This window comes from Vicia villosa, linkage group LG2 (assembly GCF_029867415.1).
Source record: "Vicia villosa cultivar HV-30 ecotype Madison, WI linkage group LG2, Vvil1.0, whole genome shotgun sequence".
In the NCBI taxonomy this organism is placed as follows: Eukaryota; Viridiplantae; Streptophyta; class Magnoliopsida; order Fabales; family Fabaceae; genus Vicia; species Vicia villosa.
This window is the reverse complement of record NC_081181.1, coordinates 161,991,790-162,013,480: the sequence shown is the minus strand read 5'-3', so window position 1 is coordinate 162,013,480 and position 21,691 is coordinate 161,991,790. Positions and strand designations below refer to the sequence as shown.

General features: G+C 34.6%; 3 protein-coding genes across 4 annotated transcripts; all 3 read right to left on the bottom strand.

Moving 5' to 3' along the window:
• Positions 1–846: 846 nt before the first annotated feature.
• LOC131652778 (senescence-associated carboxylesterase 101-like) lies at positions 847–4,089 on the bottom strand. Its single transcript, XM_058922734.1, has 4 exons — positions 3,931–4,089; positions 3,488–3,839; positions 1,967–2,503; positions 847–1,841 (listed from the first exon to the last, which is right to left on the bottom strand). The coding sequence occupies exons 1-4, from the start codon at positions 3,945–3,947 to the stop codon at positions 1,020–1,022; spliced, it is 1,728 nt and encodes a 575-aa protein (XP_058778717.1). The 5' UTR covers positions 3,948–4,089; the 3' UTR covers positions 847–1,019.
• Positions 4,090–7,263: 3,174 nt separating this feature from the next.
• LOC131647283 (senescence-associated carboxylesterase 101-like) lies at positions 7,264–10,104 on the bottom strand. Of its 2 annotated transcripts, none has more exons than XM_058917194.1 (4): positions 9,979–10,104; positions 9,437–9,782; positions 8,702–9,235; positions 7,264–8,292 (listed from the first exon to the last, which is right to left on the bottom strand). In XM_058917194.1, exons 1-4 carry the CDS (start codon positions 9,993–9,995, stop codon positions 7,453–7,455), a joined length of 1,737 nt encoding a protein of 578 aa, XP_058773177.1. In that variant the 5' UTR covers positions 9,996–10,104; the 3' UTR covers positions 7,264–7,452. The 2 variants fall into 2 exon arrangements, with proteins under 2 accessions (XP_058773177.1, XP_058773178.1); XM_058917195.1 differs by having other exon boundaries at positions 7,266–8,289.
• A 9,398-nt stretch (positions 10,105–19,502) lies between these two features.
• Positions 19,503–21,021, bottom strand: LOC131647282 (gibberellin-regulated protein 14-like). The gene is made up of 4 exons (XM_058917193.1): positions 20,899–21,021; positions 20,686–20,718; positions 20,183–20,480; positions 19,503–19,969 (listed from the first exon to the last, which is right to left on the bottom strand). Exons 1-4 carry the CDS (start codon positions 20,962–20,964, stop codon positions 19,785–19,787), a joined length of 582 nt encoding a protein of 193 aa, XP_058773176.1. The 5' UTR covers positions 20,965–21,021; the 3' UTR covers positions 19,503–19,784.
• Positions 21,022–21,691: the final 670 nt, after the last annotated feature.

Below are 21,691 nucleotides of genomic sequence, written 5' to 3'. Positions count from 1 at the left end.
TTCCCCAATTAATCATGAAATTAATTTGAGATTTTTCCACGCTTCCGTATATACATGAACTTAATTAATTTGGGGTTTTCTCAAGGAAAATCTCAAATTAATTAAGTTCATGAAATATTCCGTAGCTACATCTACGGAAGGGTGTAATTTTCCCAATTAATTGAGAAAATCCCATGTTTTAACGCTTCCGTAGATACATCTACGGGAAAAAAACTATTTTTTTGAAAAAATGATGCTTTCGGAAGTTTATCTACGGAAGCACGAGGACATTTTGATTAATTCGGTGGTGCGTAAGAAGCCTATAAGATGGATTGAAAAATTGTCTAAACCATAAACTAGTCATTAAAAATAATTTATATGTTCGTAAAAAAATAACAGTCATCAAAGTTATATTCTCTTATATTTTAGTATTTAAGATTGTTTCAAATAACATTAATTTAATTCAAGTGTAAGAAATATATGGGGAAAAAAAAGGAGGTGAGTGTGTATTTGAGGGAGGTCAATTCAACTTGTGAATATCACATACATAACATGGTTCTGAGGCTTTTATGTTTTATGAAGGAAACATGCATGAATAATTCCACATAAAGAATGTTTGTGCACATGAAATCCTAAATCTAAAGAAAACCATATTCAAACTCCCATTTTCTGCTTCTAGCTTATAAGTTATGCAGCATCCAAATTTCAGAATGCAAAAACTCTATCTAAATATTGAGGTTGATTTATAAACATAAATATTTTTAAATCTTAATATATTTTTCAAAACTTAATATGAACTAATTTGCATACTTATTCCCAAAATTGACAAAGAAAATACCCAAAACAGCCTCTTAAGAGTAAAACATAATGAAATTTTAATTTATTACACATACGACTCGAGTTATCATTTAGTATCTGCAACCACAATTACGGCTGCAACAGCATCACAATCAAAATCGCGTCTACATAAGCAGCATTTTGCTTCAAAATCAAGGTCTCAGTACAACTGCATGCAACCGCAATTTAAAACCATATATATCTCAGGGAAAATCATAAGCTCCCAAACCATATTGCTTAACCTTTCCAATATCATTCATGAAATCAGCAAGTTTTGAAGTGTATGAAAATCCCTTAATAGCTTTATAATCTTTCCACCAACTCATAAAGCTACTTTGCCTCAAAAAAATCTCAGGTGAAACAGCATAATCCTTGAGCAAACCATAAACATAGTCCTCAAATTCAACCAATTTCTTCATTACCTCATCTTTATCTTTCACTTCCTTCAACTCTTTGCATGCAAGTATAGCTTCTTCGACATGCGCCCAAAAGCAAGAATCTATAGTCAAAATCACTTCTACCGTCTTCCGACTCGTACTATTTAGTTCATTTTTAGCTTTTTTCGAACCTTGTTTCAACCATTCCTCCAAATTCTTGAAGTGTTTCGATCTTTTTTCATTCACGTAATCTCTTCCACCTTCTTTGTAGTATTGTGCAATAGCTAAAGGTTCGACCATTCTTCTGTAAGTAGTTCCTGCATAGATCCAGCGCGTACGAAACGCTGCGCCTTCTTTTTGAGGCTTCATTTCAACTTCTTCAACCATTTTTTCCCAATAATTTGTTAACTTTTTATGAAACTCAACAACGTCGTGATCAAATGGCGAGTTCATGTTTTTGTAGCTGTCATAGTATCCTATGTTACGGTTTTTTGTTTCCTTTTTGTACCATTCGAGTTGCGCTGCGTGTCCCTTCATTTGATTCAATTTCTTGGACGGATCGAATGATATCCTCTTCAGAAGAATGAATCTTTCTTCTAGCTTCTTTATCTTTGTTTCCAAGACATTGATATCAATGTTATGCTCTTTCTGCATCCAAAGTCAGTTTAAGAAATCAACTTATATACATAAGCACTTAATTAAATTATTTATCCAAATAAGCTTGAATAAATGATTCTAACTCTTCAATAAAAAGATAGAAAATAATCACATACCAGAATGTCTGATGTCAATCCTAATGCATGTAACTGCAAACTGATACCAATTGCAAGTGAATCCGAACGAGTCTTATCTCCGGCCGGGGTAGAAGAATCCTTGAAAACCGCATTACGTCTGAGTTTTTCGACTATATTTCCATATTCATCCGATTGAAATCTTTGATTTTGACCATGTACTTTGCTTAATGTCGTTATTATTTCCAAATTCGAATCAGGATTCTCGAAACAAGTAGAATCTGAATCAGAACAGAACAGAAACGTTCCGAAAGGCATGTGATCTGCGATGAATTGCCTTGGAAGAGGATCATTGCATGAAACAATGTTTAAAAAGCAAGAATTCCAATAAGAACTGCGCGATATAGCTTGTTGCAACTTCTTGTCACCAACAAGAGGCGAACCGAATGTGATGCATAGTGGTCGATTTTTGGTTGAACCAATGTTATCTAATAGTGATATTGTGAAGAGTGAAGCAATCGATCCTCCGAGACCTTTTCCAGTAACAATCAATGGAGTCACTGGATTTTTACTCAAAATCTGCATTTGAGATTTTCAAATAAGGATTTCGAAATGAATACCAATACATGTCTAGAAACTAGAAATATGCAGAAGATCTACAATATCATCATTATAATATGTATGTAAAATAAATGAAAATACTCCGCACTCACACACTCGGTGTATTCGTGACTGTTGGACTCAGATCAAACAGTTCAACATACCGAGGTTGAAATTCGGACGCCCCGAACTTGTTAGAAAAACAACTAGTAACAGAAGAGAAAAGAAACGATAGTGCAAAACAAAGGAGCGCATGATATTTGGCTAGGAAGTTCTCCTAAGCGTGCCTATATCTGCGACTATAGCGCAACTAAAGTTCCGTATTATTGATAATGAATAAATTTGAGTTTACACTCATACAAGACTTACATAATTAATACCACTTAGATTACAATAATATCCCTGAACTTTTTCGCAGTCGCAACTATAATGGCAGGGGTGAAGCATGCTCTACTTGCTTGCCCCTTGCCCATTTGACATTGTCTACAAGTCATACTCAACACAAAAACTTAGTTCAATAGTCATCCTTGCGCTATTTGCGCGAATTCAGGTATTATTTTCTATGAAGTACGAAAACCGAAAACATGACACTAACATTGTCCACACCAATAATAATTTTAAAAAATAAACAAATTAAACGTAATCAAAAGTATCAGTGTCGCTTTCAGACACTGACTCAGAGACACCTTTTTTAGAAATGTCGGTGCTACAGAGATCATTATTGCAGGGAATCTTACTCCCTTTACTTTTTGCTTTCTATGTTTTTGAAATTGCAAAGCTAAGAAAGTTACTATTTTGGTAATAATGATAAATTGGGAAGTTATATAGCACAATTCATAAACCAGTTTACACAACAAGCACTAGATTTGCAGCAAAACAGAAACATTTAAACAAAATTTAATCCAAAATTCAATTAGATTTAGAACTTATATAGAATTAATCAAAAACAAAAAAGGGAAATACCTCAGATTTCAACTGATCCAGCTTCTGAAAATTATCACAAAAGATTGAAACAGCAGCACTATTAATCGAGAAAACAGGGATACTCTTAGAACTCAAAAACTCAAACTGAACAAAATTCTTCCCTTTAAGATCAGAAGACAAAACCAAATCACTTTTAAGATTAGAACAATCTGAAGTAGCTTCAAAGGCTATAATAGTCAAATCTGAAGTTTGTTCTTTATAAACATTCCAACACAATCCAACACCAACGTTTGAATCTATGTCTTCATAGCTATATAAGATAACATTCCATGTTTTTTTAAGGATTTCATAGCTTGTCACAAATGAAGCATGCTCAATTCCACTACTAAATCTAAAAAAAGAAAAAATCCAAAAATAAATAAATAAATAAGTGTTATGTAATAATACAAATCAGTAATAATAGTATGTTTCTTAATACTTACAGTTTAAGGTGTGTCATGGTGATTGAATTGAAGAATAGAAGATTGTGTTATGTGATGAAATGAATCATTGGTAAATTGGAATATATGTTAAAGGAAGAGAAGAAAAAGTATGGTCTTTGCAGAAGTATTTTCATTGAAATTTCTAAGAAATGCTCAGATGAAGTCAACGAAGCTAGCGTGTGTACTGTATTTTATTTTAAAATATTTTAAAATTTGTAATTAAAATTTATTTTATAGACACTTACATTTATTTATATAAGGTGTGATAATTTAATTTTTATAATATAAATTTGAGAGAGATGCATGGTTTGAGACAAACTTGGGTATATGGAAACTTTGGAGATGGAGATATGATTAAATAATACTTTAATGAATGAAAGGTAAGATACTTTTTATATACACTAATTCTTTTGTAGTAAATGGTTTTAGATTTATAAATAAGAAGCTTGGATATGTGCAGAAAACTAAAGAAAAGGCAGGTTGGTTTCCCACCTCCCATGCTACGAAATTTCTCCATCTATAATATAAGAAAATTAATGGTTGTGGAAAAGTCCAAAATACCCTTATTTGATTTTTTGCCACCACATTAAAATTGTGATTTTTTTGTCTTTGTACCATAAAGTTCTTACTTTTATTATTAAAATAATACAACTCTTATATTTTATCAAACTTATCAAATCTTTCTTTATTCTCTACTTTTTTTCTCTTTCATCACTTTCTCACTTCTTTCTTCAAAAAAAAATCTATCAATCTATAATATAAGAAAATTAATGGTTGTGGAAAAGTCCAAAATTCCCTTATTTTTGTAAATGATACTTAAACAAAAATGAAGTTTGTATACGGAAAAAAATATATTATTGACCTAAATATTTTTATATACGAAAAATTGTATTTATGATCAAATATTTTCAATCAAAAAATGGTATACGGGAAAAAATATATTATTGATCTAAATATTTTAATATACGAAAATTTAATATTTATCCAAATATTTTTTTAAATGATACCTAAACAAAAAATATTTGTATATGGAAAAAATTTTATTATTTACGAAAATGGTATTTATGACCCAAATATTTTTTATTTAAAAATTGTATACGGAAAAAAATTTATTATTGATCGAAATATTTTTATATACGAAATTTACTATTGATCCAAATATTTTTGTAAATGATACCTAAACAAAAATGAAGTCTGTATACGGGAAAAAAAATCTATTATTGATTTAAATATTTTTATATACGAGAAATGATATTTATGATTAAATATTTTTAATCCAAAAATGGTATACGGGAAAAAATCTATTATTGATCTAAATATTTTTATATATGAAATAATCAATTATTTATCTGTTTTTTCTTTTTTAACATTTTTATTTAAAATAAATGATGTATCCAAATTCGCGTAACCGAACAGAACCCGTGCGTATGCACGGGTTTGTTACTAGTTTTTTGGAAAAATCATGATTGGTTTTTTTAATAAGCTAATAAATGTAAAAGACCACTTAATAAATAAAAGACTTTTCATGAAAATACATATGTTCACAAAAATAAATGAGTGTGATTGCTTAAGTGATATATGTTAATTGAGTTAAATAAATGTAAATTATTTATTTATTTATGTATTTATATAAATAAATTATTAATATTTATAAATCAACAATTGGTCAGAACATGCATTTGTCTCATATGGGTTTTCAAAGAGGGCGTTAAGTTTCTCCTTCATATTAATGAAAGGTTCTGCTCTATTTAGCAACTCTTTCATACTACGGCCTATATCCTCTCTGAATGAGCTATCCTACCTTAGGTTATTCTCAGAGATGCATTACTTAAGATCTTTTTCAATTTTTTCTACTTCCAAAACAACTTGTGTGAAACGAACGATGTACGACCCTCAACTCTCTTTCCTCCCTTAAGTTATTCTACTAAGGGAAGCTATGTCACTGGTGGCCTATTTCAAGATTTTTTTTAAAGTTGTTGATTTATAAGTATCAACAAACTGCTTACAAATAAATGTTGCTGTCAGGTATTGAACGCTAGATCAACATCTTCCTTAACTCAATTAGCAAGTGTCAACTGAGCTACCCCACCCACCCCGCCTATTTCAAGATTTAAAATGAGCGGTGAATTAGTCATCGCACAAATTAGTCTAGGACTCAAAACTCCTATTCGATAAAGCTTTGAACCAAAGTCTGTCAAATCCCTTTAATTTTAGTGTAAATAACTTGCACTTCGCCGCCTCATCGACGTGAAAGTGTTCAAACATTTATCAATGAGTTGTACGTGTTTGTCAGGATCTCATTTCTTGTCACACGCCTTCATATTTTGCACTCTCTCTAATGACTTTGGTATTTGGTTGTCTAGGATGCGTGGACAAAGAGGATACTTATGTGGATTCTTCATTGGAGGTTTCTCAACTTGTTCCTCCAAAGGAACGCAGCTACCTTGACCTTTTTTAGGACTGTGAGAAGGAGTTTGATGTCTTTTTTTGGTGATTCGGAGACTTCATAACTTTGTTTCTTCGTGATGCAGCCGACTCAGTGATGATAGTCTGGCTTCTCTTGGAAGCGGCTTCCTGCACGGTGTTCCCCCTTTACAGGCGCATTGTGTAGGCTTTCTTTCAGACAAGTCAATATTTCTTATATCGCTTCAAGATTTTTGTTGTCAAACTATATTATACATGTTGTTCAATAACTAATTCGCGCTTTGTATTATGAGGCCAACTTGTTACAATTGGAAACCAAACAATTTGAGGCTGGTAGTGGTATTAGAGGTATGAGCGAAGGCTTACCTTACTGGACATGTGGACCAGATCCTACGATCGAAAGAGATTGGAGGAGATATGGATGTAATAGAGTGTTTACAACGACCTAAAACACACAACCTTGAAGAGGAGGCGGTGGATCTCTTGTGGCTTGAGTAATGCTAGCAACGATGGGTGCTTCTTGTAAAGCGGTAGAACGAGTGATTTAGATTTAGTCATTATGTGAAGATCTGGAGATTATAGATTTGAAAATTCTAAAAATGGGAGTTGATTCACTATCGGAATAGATCAAAAACATCGGTTCTAAAGTTCAATCTCAAGAACTCCAATCTTCAAGGTTGAGAAAGCTTTGAATCAGTGAATCGAAGTGAAAGTATTCACTGAATACATTTTAAGGTGCGTCATGGTGATTGAATTGAAATATTTAATTGAAGTATAGAACATTATGTTATGTGATGAAGTAAGTTCCTGGTAAATTGGAATGATATATTATATGGTTAAGGGAAGAGAAAAAGTATAGTCTTTGGAAAATTGATGTCAATGAAATTGCAAAGAAGATGCTCTGGTAAAGTCAACGAAGCAAGCATATGTACTTTATTTTAGGAGAAAATTAAAGATCGACTATAATATCTAATCTTAAAAAAACCATTAGTATATAAGTTACAATCTTCCATGAAATTTTACAATAGTTCCTTCTATCACGGTGAAGAAATTTTAGATATTTCACATTGCTAAAACCACAAGGACAATGACAATTCTTCATTTAAAATTATAACTTCCTCCAACATATTGCACATTATAATTATAAGCATTGCTCATAAAACATGTGAGTTTTGAACTATACAAAGTTCCCTTAATTTCCTTATACTCATTCCACCATTGCATATAGCTACTTCCACTAAGGAAAATCTCTGGTGACACTGCATATTCCATAAGCAATCCATAAACATAATTTTCAAACTCAATCAATTTTCTTGTTGCATCTTTCTTTTCAATGACACTAGATTTCTCATCCCTCAATTGTTTGCATGAAATTAGAGCCTCTTCAACATGTGCCCAAAAGCAAGAATCAAGAGTTAAAATTGATTCCACATCATCTCTAGTCACATTTTGTGAACCATTTGTGTAGGAATTTGTTGTTGCTTCTTCTACAAGCCAATCCTCCAATTGTTTGTAGTGACTAGATCTTGCTTTAGTCACATAGTCTTTACCACCTTTGAGATAGTATTGAGAAATATCTAATGGTTCAACCATTCTCCTATAAGTCGTTCCTCCGTAGAGCCAGCGAGTACGAAGCGATGCCTCTTCTTTCTGTGGTTTCATCAATGATTTTTCGACCATTTCTTTCCAATAAAATGTGAGGCTTTTATGGTTTTTAACAATGTCTTGGTCGCATTCAAAGTCCATTTTCTTGTAGCTATCATAGTATCCTAAATTTCGAACTTTCGAAACCTTCTTGTACAATTCGAGGTCAACCATGTCTTTCTTCATTAAATTCAATTTTCTGGATGGATCAAATTTATCCTTCTTCTGAAAAATAAATTTTTTCTCTAAGTCCTCCATCTTTTTTACCAAAGTAATATCCATGTCTTGTTGCTGCTGCCAAAAAATCAATTTTAGTGAAATAGGTCAATGAAAATTGTACATAATACTAGTCGTATAAATTACTTACACAACAATTCTAATATGATTTTTCTTATAAAGCAAGTTAATTTAAAAACTACTCGTTTTAGATCAATTCTAATATGATTTTTCTTATAAAGCAAGTTAATTTAAGAACTACTCGTTTTAGATCAGATGCATATACTTTTTTTTTATATCTAGAGTAGTATGCGGTTAAGGAAAAGGTCAATTGTCACAACCTAGATCACGTTATCACGGTTTTGATGTCTATGACTAAAATGCAAATGTGATCGAGACTGTATTTGACTGCTATTCTCCATAATATCAAGTATCGCGATACAATCAAAACTAGAATTTCAAACATTAGAAGCAAATATTGAGTTACCTGCATATGTGGAGTTAATCCTAATGCCAACAATTGCAAGTTGATACACGCGTGTAGTGAATCAGAATAACTCATGTCTTGATTCTGATTTGTTATGTCCTTGCAAATTGTTTTTCGATAAAGACTTTCAACAATGTTCTCATACTCTATAGAATCAAAAACTTGATTTTGATCATGGATTGAAGTCTCAAGAATTGTCAAAACAGACTCATGATTCTCAAAACAAGTGGAATATGAATCATAGCACATGAGAAATGTTCCAAATGGCACATAAGAGCTAGTATGATCTTTGATGAACCTCCTTGGAAGTGGATCATTGCAAGAAACAATGTGCAAAAAGCAAGAATTCCATGTACAATTTTGTGATAAGGCTTGTTGTAAGCTTTTGTCACCAATTAAGGGAGAACCAAATGTGATGCAAATAGGTTTTTTCTTTTTTGAATCAATGCTTTCTAATAGTAATAAAGTGAAGAGTGAAGCAATTGATCCTCCAAGAGCAAGTCCAGTAATTATCAACTTAGAGGAGCTAATAACCTGCATTAGAAGTGTTATTATTCTCGATCAAATCAAGTTAAGGTTATTTGACACGGATAACCTGTACTTAACAAATAAATAAACTATTACGCTAAAATGTTTTAATAAGCCATTATATAGAAATCAAGTTATTGAACTTAAATGATTAATAAATTTCGGTTAAAGACGAAAAACACAAATTTAAAAAAGAAAAAGGTGTACCTCAGTTTTCAACTGATCAAATATCTGATGATTTTCACAAAAGAGTGAAACTGCGGTGATGTTAAGAGAAATGTTTTTAGTAGACAAGAACTCAAAATTAAGGGAATTATTTTCCTTGAGTTTAGCAAAAGAAACCAATTCTGATTGAAGAATGAAAGAATCTGAAGGGTTAGCTTCAAATGCTATGATTGTAACATCAATGTTTGGTTCTTTATAAAGTTTCCATGATAGTCCAACACCAACATTTGAAGCAATATCTACATTACGAGATTTGATAAGGTTCCATGATTTTCGAAGAAGATTAGAACTTGTTACAAATGATGCAAGTTCAATTCCATTGCTAAATCTACAAACACAAAAAAGACACAAATTAATTAAACATAATATATTCAATATTAATTCAAAAATTAAATCTACTCTTATAGTAATATTTCTTCATATATCTGAATTCTGAATATAGATTTTTTTCTATGTAAAAATAAATAAAGAACGAGAAAGATAAAAGAAAATAAAAGAAAGATGAGAAGGAGGAATTCACATACAATTGAGATTGGACCATTGTGATTAAGAATAAACAAGTTGAAGAAATTGAAGGTTGTGAGTTATGAAGGAGAAAGTGTTGATATATAAATAGTGAGTGAAAAGTCTCCTTGGAAGAGACAAAGGAAAGTTACAGGAAAAGTGAAGGAAATATATAGTTGAGTCAACAAGCGCGTTAAATTGGAAGAGGGAAAATGTATCAAAGATTAATGGAAACTACTTTGATATTTCTCATTTATAAGATTTGAAAATAATTTTTTAAACCAAGGTTTGGTGACTTCATTAAAAAAATGACTTATTCGAAAAGTCTTGGTTTAAATCATTTATGAAATTTTTTTTGATGAATAACACTGCACTAACTTTAATCCATAGTTCAACTAAATTAAATATTCTAACAAACATATCAATTTTCTATAGGGGTTTAGTTATTTAAATTTCATCAATTAACGTTTAAGTACAATAAACTATTTATAAGTTTAATATTGAAATAGAGGCGATGTCGATGCCATGAAAAATATGCGAGCCGCCATGGACGAATTACGACGTCACAATCGGACGTTGGAAGACAATGTCCAAAACATCAGACAACGCCAACAGGAGGTCAGCCCCCTAGAAAAGGTATATAAATGTCATCAATCAGAAAAATGCACATATTGAAATAAGTTTCACAAACAGATACCTGAATAACAAACAGAACAATAATATTTTTCGCCCAAATAAATTTCCTATATTAATAGTTGATGAATACAAGTTACAAAATCAAAATTGATCATTGGAAATTTACTACATAAAGTGATATACAAAGTCTCCGGTCACCATCTCACAAAAAACACCTAGTGCTTCCAACAACTCGCCCAACTTCAAGTAAGCATCAATAAGAGCACTCCTAACAAACACATCAGACTTAAATCCTACTTTTAGTATACATTATCAACATTTCGTTCAAGCATTTTATCAAACAGTGTATGTGCTTCTTCCAAAAGGTTGAATTTGACATACATATAAAGAAGAGTATTGATCAAGAACGTTTTGGCTGATACCCATTTGAGAATACATGGTGATGAACATGCTTATCCTCCTTAACAGCTTTATGATCCAAACAACATTGATGAGCTTAGAATACGCTACTGCATCACCCCATACTTCACGTTTATCCATGGTATATAGGGTTTGTATGGCTTTGAGAAGGTGTTTGTTATAGCAGTGGCTGAGTAGTCAACTAGTTTATGGGGCCACCTTGTGTTGGAATGCACCGCATAAATAAGCCATTCTCGGAATCAGAATCAGCAGATCTATAAGCTACTGTGCTCAAAGAAGTCATTCCCGGGAATTAGAATTGGCGTAATTTTGTTCTTAGTGAAGGGGAAAAGAACGAAGTTACACGTAGTACTATATCCTGGATAAAAGAAGGGAAACCCCGATAACACGAAGAGGGAAAGTTACTTGTAAACCGAAGAAGAAAAGTTACCTTTTTGATTAGAAAGTATGAGAGATTTGTGATGGTTTCTTTTGTGTAAGCAAGATGGAATTAATTGGAGAACTAAGAATTCTCAAACCTGTTACACAAAGGACAGATAAAAATAAAATCTAAAATCCGCCGAAAAGAGATTACAAACCAAAATACAGTTAAGAGAGAAACAACAAAGGATCTTTTGTAAACTCATAGAAACTATATATTGGATGCGTAATATCTCCGCAAAACGACCACTTCCATAACAAAGATTTGATACTCCAAACCGTATTATCAACAACCCAACCTTCATTCCGGAAACAAAAACCGTTTCTAGTTAACCAAAGAATCCACAAAATAGCTAACCATATCACTCCACATTTTCCTTCTTTGACTTTCTTTTTTTACAAAAGAGGTACCAATCCATAAAGCTAGCTAAGCATTCTTCTTCCACACCATTATCCGGTTTCCCAATCCACACCGCTATTTCCCTCCACACCACCCTTGCCTTGTCACACTTGAAAAAAGAATGGTCACAACTTTCCGGAATAACACCACAAAACGCACACAAAGAATTTTCTATAGACAAAGTAACTCCCCTACATGCCAATAAATCCTTTGTTGGAAGCCTATTAATGAAAAGCCTCCAACCAAACGCCTTAATTTTAAAAGGCACTTGAAACCTCCAAATTAAATCCTTAGCTCCTTCAAATCTATTAAGAGGACCACGAGGATAAGTATAACCGGCCATAAAATCGTAACAAGAAGCCACGGAAAACAAACCATCAACCGACCCACTCCACTTAACCTTGTCTCTACCCTCCTTCGGACCCTCACGGCCTAACAACAAAGAATGGAGGAAGCCGTACTCGGACCCCACCACCGAATCCGTGTCAACGCCCATACTCACCCCAAAATCCCCCCACTTCCAAACTCCGTCTATCCATCCACCCATACAAGCCACCGCCATTCTCTTCAAAGAAGAGACCGAAAAAAGCCTAGGAAAACAGTCCTTGAGGCGAAAATCATCTAACCAACAAGATTCCCAAAACGGAGTGGTACAACCGTTCCCAATCTCTATCCTACTCTTCACCTCAATCGGATCCTCCACCGGAATGTTACCGATTGAAATAAGGTCTTTCCACCACACCGAAGAAGAAGAAGAAGAAGAAGAAGGAATAGAAGAAGAGTTAAGAGAAGAAAACATACCTCCACAAAAGGAGTTCATAACCAAGTCACCATACCGAGCTTTTAAAACATAGTACCAAGGAGCTTCTTCTCCTACTAAAATTCTCCACCTCCATTTATTAAGAAGTGCAAGGTTGAAAACTCCAACATCTTTTATACCAAGACCTCCTAACGTAGTCGGAAGGCAAACATTCTTCCAACTAACCCAATGAATCTTTCTTCCCTCTCCCGAACCTCCTCCCCATAAGAAATTATTTTGGATCCTCCCCACTTCCTTAACTACCGATGTAGGCATCTTGTAAAAAGACATGGTGAAAATCGAAAGAGAACTAAGGATCGATTTCACCAAAGTGATTCTTCCTCCCAAGCTAAGAAATCGGTTCTTCCAACCCGCTAATCTCCTTCTAATCTTCATAACAAGGTGAGCCCATGACTCTTTTTTCCGCGGATTGCACCCTACCGTTATGCCAAGGAAAGTGAAGATGCTACCTTCCACCTTTCAAGACAAAACAAAAGAAGCCGCCTCCAAAAAGTTAGCACTTACATTAATTCCGATCAACTTACTTTTGTGGTAGTTGATTCCAAGACCCGACACCAACTCAAACACCCGTAGCGCCGCCTTAATCGTCCACACTTGTCTCCAAGAGCTTTCCCCCACTAAAAGAGTATCATCCGCAAATTGTAAAATAACTATTGTACAACCCCCATTAAAATCAAGACCTTTGAATTCACCAACTTCACTCGATTTCTTTATAAGACCCGCTAAACCCTCCGCCACCAACACAAAAAGGAACGGGGATAACGAGTCTCCTTGCCTCAATCCCTTCTCCACCTCAAACTCCTTCGTCGGGCTACCATTCACCAAAACCGGCATAAAACTACGAAAAATCAACATCTCCATCCATCTTTGCCACTTTCCTCCGAACCCCATCCTCACCAACATATATCTAAGGAAATTCCATGAAACTCTATCATATGCCTTTTCAAAATCGACCTTGAATAACAAACACCCTCTTCCTTCTTGCTTCGCAAAATCAACTACCTCATTTGCCACCAAAACCCCATCAAGAAGTTGTCTTCCCGGAACGAACGCACTTTGACAAGAAGAAATAATAGAGTTTAACACTCTCTTCAATCTCCCCGCTAAGAGTTTTGAAATAGCCTTATACAAACAACCTACCAAACAAATAGGCCTATAGTCATCCAACCCCACCGGATTTGAAGATTTCGGAACCAAAGTCAAGAAAGAAGAAGAAATAGCCTTCGATAATGTTCCACCCCCATGAAAATGATTAAAGAAACGAACAAAATCCTCCTTAAGAAAGAACCAACATCTCTTGATGAATAAGAAAGAAAAGCCATCGGGTCCCGGACTTTTATTACAACCACATCCCCAAATAGCCTCCTTGATCTCCTCTTCTTCAAAAGGCCTTTCAAGAAAAGCTCTATCTTCATTACTAATGCTCTTGAAAGAAATACCGTCTAAATTCAACCTATCTTCCTCTAGTTCGATGAATTTAGAAGCAAAATGATTATGGACCTCCTCCTTTACCTCTTCCACCTTCTCCTCCATGACACACAATAGGACCGATATGGTTACGACTCCTCTTCTCTCTCACCACATTATGGAAGAACCGAGAGTTAGAGTCCCCATCTTTCATCCATTTGAGCCTTGCTTTTTGGACGAGCATGTTTTCCTTAATCCTAAGATTTAACCATAACCTCTTGTTCGCATCACTTCTACCATTCAAAGTATCTAGAAAATCCTCTTCCGCCACTTCCTCCAACAACACATCACCATTGTTCATCTCCTTCATACTCTCCTCCACATTCAAGTTAATCTTTCCAAAAATCGAAGCATTCCACCATCTAAGTCTCTCTTTTAACCTTTTTAATTTTTCAACAAGAACGAAATCGGCTCTACCCACCACCACCATCTCCTTCCATTCCGATTCTACAAAAGGGGGGAAAGAAGCAAAAGAGAACCATTCATTATTAAACTTGAATGGTTTTGGACCCCAATTAGAATTATCTTTCAACAACCAAACCGGGCAATGATCCGATATGTCTCTACACCCAATAAATTGACCAACCAATCCCCATCTATCCACCACCACGTTTGACACCAAGAAACGATCAATTCTACTCATAACTCTCCCGCAACCACTATACCATGAAAACTTTTTCCCTTTGCAAGGAATATCCACCAAACCAATGTCTTCAATAAACTTCCCAAACAACTCCACTCCACTAGAAGACTCACTCTCCCTTCTTCCCTTCCTCTCCCTTGGATTTTTAATTGCATTAAAATCCCCACCTATAATCCATTCTCCATCCCTAAAAGAATTCTTCAATAACACAATATTAGCCCACATTTCTTTCTTTTTAGCTAGTAAACAAGAAGAATAGACATTTAGAATATAGTAGATATCACCCTTCCAAACAACTTTGATACCCAAAAAACCATCTCCTTTAAAACTAAGCAAAACCTCCACCGTATCCACCTTCCAAAGGGAAATCATACCTCCCGACATGCCAACCGAATTCATAAAAGAAAAGCCTAACTCCGTATTACTCCATAAACTATTAACTAAACCTTCCGTCGTATTTGTGAACTTTGTTTCTTGAATCAAAAAGATATTCGCCTCCCCTTTTCTAATAATATCACCAATCCTCCTTCTCTTCAAAGCATTACCTCCCCCTCTTATATTTAAAGTTCCAATGATCATTTCAACACTAATGGAATCTCCTTCTTAGACAACCCTTTGTTTACCTCCAAACTTTTTAATTCTTCCATTTTCTTTGTAAAATGTTCCCTACCTTTAGAACTTCCCACCCCTAAAGCCTCAATTGCCATCCTCAACTTTATTCCATCCTCAACATTCACATGATCCCAATTCCTCGCATTATTGGCCACAATAGCATCATTTTCAGTGTGGTTTCCATGAGACTCCAAACCTCCCCCCTGATTAGACTCTCCCCTCTTCTTGCTGTCTACCCGCCTCTGGCCATTAAAATTAGATTCCACCATTGGTTCGGATACCACTCTCCTGCTAGGCTTAGAAGCTTTTTTCGTTTTCCCTTTCCTGCAAACAACCTTCATACGATTCAGCAAATGATTTTTAGAACAGCCCCCTAAGTCTGCCAGGCACTTGTATTTCACCTTCTTAGAATTGATGACCTTCTTGCTGCACAAAGAACATGACACTGTCGTCTCTTCCGCTTCCTGCGAAACCGGAGAAACCGACACCGAAAAACCCTCTACTCCTACCTCCTTACCGGCAGAATTAACCGACATCAGAGCTTTGTCGAAAGACCCTCCAAGACCCCCTACTTCTTCCCTTGAACCTACACCCGATTCTGCCACAGAAGCCACACAGTCACGGCCCGGAAGAAACCCCCTACGCAACTCTGGTGAAGCTGAAACAGGGGCCAACACAGCACCGTCCATATTCAGACACTCAGTCTCAAACTCTTCTATAGTGTCCCTAGGTTCACTACAACTGCCTACCTTCATCGATTGATCATCCCACGTTTCAAAATCTTCAGAATTTAAAGATTCTGAAGAAACAGACCACTCAGACCGATGCGAAACACAAGACGTGAATGAAACAGATTGGTGTTCCACGAAAATTACCAGATTAAAAGGCTTGCCATCAAGCAACAGAACTACTGACTTAGGTACAGGGATTTTAAAATCAACGCAAACCTGGATTCTAGCCACCTCAAATTGACTCCCATTCACCGACGTTTCGTCCGCGCTGATGAACTTGCCGAAGCTGTTGGCTATCGACGAGAAAACAGACGAGTTCCACCCAAGGCAAGGTATCCCAAACACACGAAGCCAAACAGATCTCGACCCGTCTACCACCTCTTCGCTCCACTTCTTCACCACAGTGAACCAGTCCTTCCACCACCCTTCATCCTCCCCCAAAAACTCAGTCAAAGCTCCTTCTATATTTTCTTCCACTGGACACAGATTGGCTCCTAGAGGCGACACTACAATGCCATAGAAACCCGCCTTAGAGATACTCTTTTGAATGCCGTGACCCGACCCCGGAACCCTCAGCTCCCCTATCCAAGCCTTTGCAAATCTACCTTTCGCCTCCTCTGAAGACGAACAACAAATTGGTTCTCGCAGGCCCTCTACCTCTTCCTTACTAGCCGACGATTTCAACACCTCCGCAAAGGATCTGTCTCTACCTGATACACCTTCCCTGATTCTGTACACCGGCCCCTTTCCAGTGACGCGGCGGGGAGCAGAAAAGAGAAACCTCCCCTGTTGCCCAGACTTTCCTTCCCCAAAATTCTTCCTCCCAAATCTAGGTAAGTTAGCATGAATCTTCTTCCCTTCAAACGCCACGTTATCCAACTTTACCCCCAAGACCCTCGCATCCTCAACATCAGAAAACCTAGCAAAACCGAAACGCTTCCAATGCTTGTTCCTCCTTGGCGCAATTGCTACCTCCACCGTGTTGCCAATACAACCAAACAGCACGAAAAGGTCCTCCGCCTTGCAACTTTCAGGAAACTCAGAAATGTAGTAAGAAGTAACTCCTTCGACGACCTTACCCCTTGCCGGAAACACTTCCCAGTGGGGGACCCAGTTCCGGAACGGGCGGCGCACAACTTTGATCCACCCTCCCTCACGGTGGACACCTCCACCCTCCATCGAGGGCACCAGAAACCCAGGAGAAAGAGAGGGGAAACGGGAGCGTTCAAAAACGAGGAGAGAGAATTTTTTTTTTAAATTAAAGGTAAATAAACTTTTGAAGCGAAGAAGAAAAAGTGTTTATGTTGTTAGAATGAACCAATGATACTGGGGTTAGGGTTGTTTAAGTGTTTGATTAAACATAATAACTTTAAAATAAATAAAAAAGTCATCTCAGATAAAATGATTTCAACAATATTGCCACATATATAAAGTAACTGTTTTTAAAGAAATAACATGTAATGTTTTTTTAATTAAGGGATTGAAGTAAAACATTAAATTAAATTAAAGGATAAAAAAAAATGTTTTAAGTCTTTAAATTAAAGAGAAAAGATAAGATTCATTTCAAAATTAACTCATGTTTTTTTTACCACCATAATGTCAAGAAGATAATATAAAGAGTCGATTCCCTACTTGAATTATAAACTATGATATCACTGGTATATCATCAAAAGGAGAAACATTCATATTTAGTCAAAGAGTCACTTACAAGTCAAAGACTCATCAACAAGTGATAAATATTATATATTCACTCAAAATCTTAAAACACTAAATATATGGATTCTTTCACTTATAAAGTATTCCAACTTCACTTTTCTAAACAAATGCACTTATATCTTAAGAGATATAAAGTGTGCTAGATAAGGCGGGGAGGTGCGAGTAGGCAATTTTGGGCTTGGACTAGCATATCTTAGACCAATTTCCACTTATAAATCGAGTTTCTTGTATGTATGGTTAGAGCTGTCAAAATGGGCTACCCGGCTCTAACGGACCGGCCTTGACGGACCTTGGACATTTTAAGGCTGGGCCAAAAAGGCCCTGTATAATATGGGCTCGAGATTTATCACCCGAGCCTGGTCCTAGATGGACTTTGGGCTACCCGGTCCTATATGGGCTTCGGGTTACCCGGTCCTATATGGGCTTTTTTATTTAAAAAAATTTAAAAAAACTCCATAATATTTATTATAAATAAAATTAAAAAATTATGTTATTTTAAACATAATACATTTTTAAGTACAATATTATCTCTTATAAATATTATAATGTGTTTCTAAATACAACATATGTCTAAATTGTATATAATAATACTTGAATATTTATTATAAGGCTATGTACAATGGAGGTGTTGAATAATTTTTTCAATAGTTGAATGATTGCAATGAGGTGTTGAATTGAGTATTGAAAGTGAGGTGAATTAATTGGTGTTGAAAACATTCAACATGTTAAATGAGGAGGGAGTGAGATCAGATAAAATATTTTGTAAATTCTTATTGGTTTTTGTGAATATTTAGATTTTTAGTGTGTTGTGAATGGTGGTGGAGTAGAGTGTTGAATTTTATTAAGCAAAACCAATGTAGTGAGTAACAATTGAACATGTGTTGAATTATTAGGTGGATGAAGAGAAGATGATGTGGAATATAAAAAGTGAAAAAGAAGGGTGTTGAATTTATAAACCATTGTTCATAGTCTAAGAGAAAAACTAATATAATACCATGAAAAAATATTTATTATATTAATGTATAATAATTAAAAGAGAATTGAATATAATAGAGATAAAATTTAGTGAAGTAAGAAAAATCAATATACTATTTTCGAGTAATATAAATATTTTTAAAAAAAAATTATAATTATGCAGGTCTAAAGGACTACCCATTATCTATATGGACAAGCCCTAATGAAAAACGACCTTTTCAGTACTAGACTAAAAAGATCATGAAAAATATAAACTCTAATTATAAGACTCATATCCTATAATTTTTTGGGCCCGAAGAGCCGGCCTATATGGGCTAGCCCTTGAAAAAACTTTTATATTGATTAGAAGGCTTGAATTAAAGCTCTCACACTTAAAAAGAAAATCCTAATGGTTCAAGTAAGAAAAAAGGCAAACCGCTTGAATTAGCTTTGTTTTCCTTACAACAAAATGCAGATACCAAAACTTGTACTAGTACATTGGAGTAAGATTACCTAGGTTCTACCCTTAGAAGTACCTTTCAATCAAGCTGTAAAAAAAGTGTCCTCCAATTTAATGGGTAGGCTTTAATGAATGCAATCTGACAAAGGTAGCTGGCATAATTTATATGACAGTGACCCCATGAATCAATCCATGCCACCAAATCCATAAGGACAAAACAAAAACATCAACAATATGTTCCCACTTTCCCGAAAATAGAATCCAATTAATCAAGATCATAACTTCATAGTATTAATTTTTCAACAACAAAATATACTTTCATAATTCCATGTTAATAGTACCACTTAATTTCAATATAAATTTCTGGACCACAAAGACCACATACATGATAGATTACATATATAGCATACTAGTAATTAATTAACTTAACTTGCATAGTGTAATGCTGGTAACTAAATTAATATTCAATTAACCAGCAATTTAAAACCTTAATCCCTGCTATTACATATTTTTTTACTCATAATTATATGTGTATAAATTTGTGTATCTACGGACACTTGTATCTGTTGCCACGAGTCAACATATCAGTGTAGCATTTGCCACATTTTTCTCTGTTGCCATAGGTTCCTGGAGGGACACATCTGCAACGGTTACAACATGTTACGCATGCTCTCAAGCATAAGTTCTTCCTTGAATGTAATTGGCACCTATAGCCACATAGTGGAATACAATCTGCAAATAAAATAAACATACAAAGTATCATTAATTCATGATTCATCACATCTCACAAACATTAACATTAATCACTAACAGTATCAAAAAAATTATGATTTAGTGACAGTATAATCGTAGCAATTTTGTTATGATTTAGTGACAGTATAACCGTAGCTAATTATTTATGAGATTTTATTTAACTATAAATGACATAGAAATGGAGTGAATTACCCCTCAATGATTTGACGAATGGAGTAGGTGGTGCCAGTGGAGTTTTGGCAACAGGGGGCTGAGAAGTTGGTGGCTGAGTGGGTGCTGTGACTGGTAGTGGTGAAGGTGGTTTCACAATAGGTGGTGTTTGATAAGGTGTTTTTGACAATGGGGGAGAAAGAGGAGCATTCAAAGGTGGTGGAGTTGTTGGCGGTGTCTTCACCGGAGAAGGCGGTGTTGGAGCCGTCACTACAGGTGTTGGTGATGGTTTTACTGGTGGAGCTAGAACAGAAGGAGCTGAAGGGTTTGCATAGTTCACCTGCACCAAATGACATTTTTCTAACTTTCTTGTTTTTTTAAACCAAAAAATATGATATTTATTAAACACTCAATAAAATTATTTATTAAAAAATTAAAAAATTTCTAGATAGTGACAATATAATTTATGAAACAACTTTCTGATAAGATGTTTTAAAGGAATTAAACAAAAATAGAAAGAAATTTTTTAAGAGTTAACGACATACCACTATTTTGAGATCTTCCTCATACGAATAAACCTGCCGATAAAGATATGTTATTCTAAAATTAAAGGTATTATTATATGCAAGTTAAAATATATAACACTTAATCAAGAAAGTAATAGTTATATTCAAAATAAAGAATTCTTTCACCACCACTTTTTTGTGGATATTTATGAGCTATTGATGAGTAAGTGAAAAGTAGAAAAAAGATTATACCTTAGTGGCCACCACAAGAAAAATGGCTAGAAGAAGAATGGATTTTGAAGCCATTTTTTGGAGCATGGACAAGAAAGAAAGAAGAGTAATCTAGTGAGTGTTACTTGAAAAACCAACTAGTTCTTGAGTTATATAGAGGTCATGGTTGGAGAGAGAGAGAAAACAAAAAGGTTAGGTACATTAAATTAATAATGTAATTTAATGTAAATGAGGTATAAGATGCAGGTGCATCATCTTTGTAAGTGGTTTGTTTATGCACTAATATTCAAGGTAATACATATTGTAATGTATAGTACAAAGTACAAGTAGAAATTGTTTAGGTGTATACAGCTTCTACCCACGTGCCTCTTTAACATTGTGTCTACTAAACTATTATATCTAGTTTCTCATAAGAGTGTGTGTTGCCACTAAGCTATATACTATGCTATTGTTATTGAATTGTGTGGATCAACACGAAATTTATCTTTTAGAGTTAGTATTGGAACCATAAGTTAAGTGCATGTTAGATCTTGAAATTCATGACATGTTATTTAACTAAGAACCTTGGTTTGACAAACTCATTAGTCAAAGACTACTGGCTCTATTTGGATCAAGGTATGGCGTATTTAAATAGGTGATGATCATCTACTTCCATTTGGTTTAGGACATAGTAATAAATTAACCTTCTTTTTTTAAAAACAAATACTTCTTCCGTCTCACAATAGGTGTTTTTTTTTTTTAATTTTCACATTTTTTAAGAAAATAATTAATTATGTTGATTTTAATGATAAAATGAGTCTCATTTACTAAAATA